Below are 3,612 nucleotides of genomic sequence, written 5' to 3' on the forward strand. Positions count from 1 at the left end.
CTTCCATGGACTTCAACGTGAACCTGGCTGGGCTTTTCTCCTCTATGATCTGGGAACAATAAAGTTTCCTGCATCCGCAAATGACTTCTCCCTCTCTTTGTTGTTTTTTCAAATAAGTACCAGGTGCTTTTGTGACAGCTGAGGTCAGGCAAATCCTGCTGATGTGGATCTCAGGTTTTCCTTCCTCCTGTGGGAGTGTTTAAAATAGATATGGCAGAGGGGGCTTTTTGGTGGGGCTGAGGGAGTTGGGGAAAGGACAGAGCAGGATGGTGCTGACCACGTTCTCTCTTGCCCATCCTCCTCAGCTGTGCAGTGGGACCTGCCCCACCAAGTCATGCTGCTCTGTAGAAGCACCGCATGAGCTCTGGAACAAAGCACAGGGGAGGCTGCGGAGTGGTCGTTTGGAAATACTGCTCTTGCTTATTGCTCTGCCAGTAGCTGGCTGGAAAACTGCCTTAAGAAACCAACATGGGCAGGTTGCCGCAAGAGTGGAGCATGACACAGCCATATGCCTTGAGGCTGTGATCACTGGGAAAGTGGATGGCATCAGCCATAATCTGGAAGAAGGCTGAGAATGGGTCAGATGTCTAGATCATTCTGGTGTTAGGCAATGCTGACATCCATTCACAAGTCAGCTGGGGGCCTACAGATTAAATTCATAAGTAGCATCGAAGTGGGGGGACTGTGTCCGTGGCATAGTTGGTAACTACTTGTTCTAGAATGGGGAGAATCACTAGCTCTAAAACTCAGCAGAAGCCAGGTGGAGCGTCTGAAGCTCTGATCCCTCTGCGGTGAAGGATTTCTCTGGGTCATCTTTTTCCTCTGAGGACTGAGTGAGTCACTTGTGATCTTTGAGGGAAAGTCTGGATCAGGGCTATGATTACTGCACTGAATGCAGTTGAGGAGGAACGTGGCCTGAAGAGCAGAAGATCCAGATGACAGAAGCTTTAAGACGAAGTTAGAAGAGGAGATAACAAGAAATATCTGCTCTTTACTAGAAGCATTTTTGACTGTGTCCTCTGTAATTTGTTAGAAATTCAGATCAGTGTTTTGCTATGCAAGGAGGTGAGATGTAAGGGAATGGCTTAATGCTTAATGAGGGGAAGTTTAACTAACTGTGTTCTTAAGAAAAATCTCTGCAATGAGAGGATGGACAAGCACAGATGCTCTCCAGGGAAGTAGTGTGGTCAATGTCCAGGAAGAAAGTTTCAATCAGTAGTGTCAGGTGTTGGAGCCTTTATCTTCGGGATGGGTTCCCTTCTAATTCATGATACCCAATAATTGTCTGTAGTGGCTGTTGGCAGCACAGCTTGAACGCGCACTTGGAGAGGATGATTTTCAAGAAGTTTCCTCACAACTTAATCTGCGCCTTCAGATTGGGCATGGAGGGGATATTGCTGAGGCCAAGGGAGTTGGCAAAGACCCACCCAGGAGGGCGGATAGCAGGTCTCAGATTGCATGCTGGGACATTTCCTGCTGGTCAGGGAGAATCCTACATTCAGACAGGGCTAATTGAGATGAGCAGCAGCGCAGCGTGGGTCAGAGGTGGCATGGCCAGGGTCTTTGACCCATGGAAACACTGACTGGCTAAGCTGGGGGCTGAGAGCCAGTTTGGGGCCAGGTGTGGGGCCTGTGCGTGGGAGAAGGGAGCCCTGGGGCAGCCATTGTGCCCAGGAAGAAAAGCCCAAGATTCAAACATTGGATGCATATTAATTTTATTGTAAAGACAGGAAAGGACACAAGATAAAGACGTACTGCAGTCCAAGGCAGGAAGGAGGTGCCTGGGCCTTCAGGAGCAGTGTTTCTTGAGGCATCTTCAAGGCAGTGGCCAGCACAGGGCCCAGTTCAGGGCCATAAAAGACAAAGTGGGCATCACAGATCAGCACAGAGAATGAGGAAGGAAGAGGAGAGGAGTCTTGCGGCTGGGTTTAGCAGGGCCCACAGGTGTCCCAGAACTTCCTGCTGTAGCGGGGCAAGGGGCAGGGGCTGCAGGCAGGAGAAGCGTAGGGTCTGCCAAAGGTGCAGAGGCCCCCCGAGCCCTGAGTGGCCCCGGCACCGTAGAGGCCCCCCAGCCCCAGGGAGCCCCCAAAGGCGGGTGCTCCGGAGGAGCCCACCACGGCTTGCTGGGGGAAGGAGCTGAGGATGGGGCCGGGGAAGGTGACGACAACGGGCGGTGGCTGGATGAAGGCCGTTGAGTCGGGGCACTGGCGCGCGCACAGCTCGTTGCAGCTCTCAGCGATGGGCTGGGGCACGGCAACGCTGGTTTTTGGTGGGCACAGGTCGTAGCAAGACATCTTGGTGAGAGAGATGAGCCTGCAATGGAAAGCCACAAGATGAAGCGTGAGAGAGACGATGCCCTAGCAGAACAAAGCGAGTGACTAGGGACTGCTCTACATGCAGCAGGACCATAGCCTCTGTCGTTGTTGCAGCACCTTGCTCTCCTGCCTGGGAGACCCACTCCAGAGCCAGCCACAGGAGGGCCAGTCACTCACCCTTTCCCCAAGCTGAGCCAGGAAGCAGTGGTGGATGCTGGTGCTCACACAGGGCAGTGCTTTTATGGGGGCTGGTGAACATGGGGAGGAGCTGGCTGTGGTGGGGGCACGTGGCTATCAGCGGCCAAACCCCAATCTCTCATGTGCGTACCATGGGGCTGTTTTGCTGATCTTGTTCCTTGGCTGCCCACACCCACTCCCTCAGCCCCTACAATTACCCTGCTCGGACGCTGGCCAGCCCTCTGCTAATGGGCAAATTAGGCCTTCTGCCCTCTCATCCCCTGCCTGTGTAAGAGAGAAGGGAAGGTGACAAGTGCTGAGTGGCAGTTCCTTGCATGCCACAGCACTTCCCCAGGGGCATAGTTTTGCTGTGTCCACATGCCACCTGTGCAAAGCCTCAGGGAGGAGCAGGTCAAAGCACTGGGAAAGGAGAAGGTCTGGCCCAGACCTCCTGCAAGCCAGCGTCTGAGTGACAAATACTCTATTCTTGTTACCTGCAGAGGCGCGAGGTGATGAAATACCAAATCAAAGGCACTCCTCTCAGTCATTACCCGCTGAGCACTACACAGTCAGTTCACGAAGCAGGAAGAGGAGGGAATGCAGTAAAGAGGCCTGTACTGGTCCAGCGAGGGGCTGCTGACAGAGGGAGAGTGGGAGCAGGCCAGCCTGGCTTCAACATCAGGGAGTGCCACCTCTGCCCATTGGCCCAGCAGGTGATGAGTCGTGTCTCATCCTGGATAAAAGCTGGGACTGAGAGGAGCTCTGCCAAGCACTGCTCTGGCCTCCTTCTCCTTGGGAACAGGGTAAGTCCAAGAGCACTTCTGCTCCAGACACAGGCCTGTGCCTGGGCTGTGCCTGACTTGCTGCCATCTGCCGCTGTGTGACACTGTCTGCCCTCTTCAGAGCTCCATCCCATCACACCAAGATGTCTTGCTACGACCTGTGCCCACCAAAAACCAGCGTTGCCGTGCCCCAGCCCATCGCTGAGAGCTGCAACGAGCTGTGCGCGCGCCAGTGCCCCGACTCAACGGCCTTCATCCAGCCACCGCCCGTCGTCGTCACCTTCCCCGGCCCCATCCTCAGCTCCTTCCCCCAGCAAGCCGTGGTGGGCTCCTCCGGA

The 3,612-nt window shown here is 54.6% G+C and overlaps 1 protein-coding gene across 2 annotated transcripts; it reads right to left on the reverse strand.

Moving 5' to 3' along the window:
• Positions 1-80: 80 nt before the first annotated feature.
• On the reverse strand, positions 81-3,069 carry LOC104915611 (scale keratin-like). Of its 2 annotated transcripts, none has more exons than XM_019610914.1 (2): positions 2,987-3,069; positions 81-2,313 (listed from the first exon to the last, which is right to left on the reverse strand). In XM_019610914.1, exon 2 carries the CDS (start codon positions 2,292-2,294, stop codon positions 1,929-1,931), a length of 366 nt encoding a protein of 121 aa, XP_019466459.1. In that variant the 5' UTR covers positions 2,295-2,313; positions 2,987-3,069; the 3' UTR covers positions 81-1,928. The 2 variants fall into 2 exon arrangements, with proteins under 2 accessions (XP_019466459.1, XP_019466458.1); XM_019610913.2 differs by lacking the exon at positions 2,987-3,069 and adding an exon at positions 2,493-2,663.
• Positions 3,070-3,612: the final 543 nt, after the last annotated feature.

Source organism: Meleagris gallopavo, unplaced genomic scaffold (genome assembly GCF_000146605.3).
Source record: "Meleagris gallopavo isolate NT-WF06-2002-E0010 breed Aviagen turkey brand Nicholas breeding stock unplaced genomic scaffold, Turkey_5.1 ChrUn_random_7180001830786, whole genome shotgun sequence".
NCBI lineage: Eukaryota > Metazoa > Chordata > Aves > Galliformes > Phasianidae > Meleagris > Meleagris gallopavo.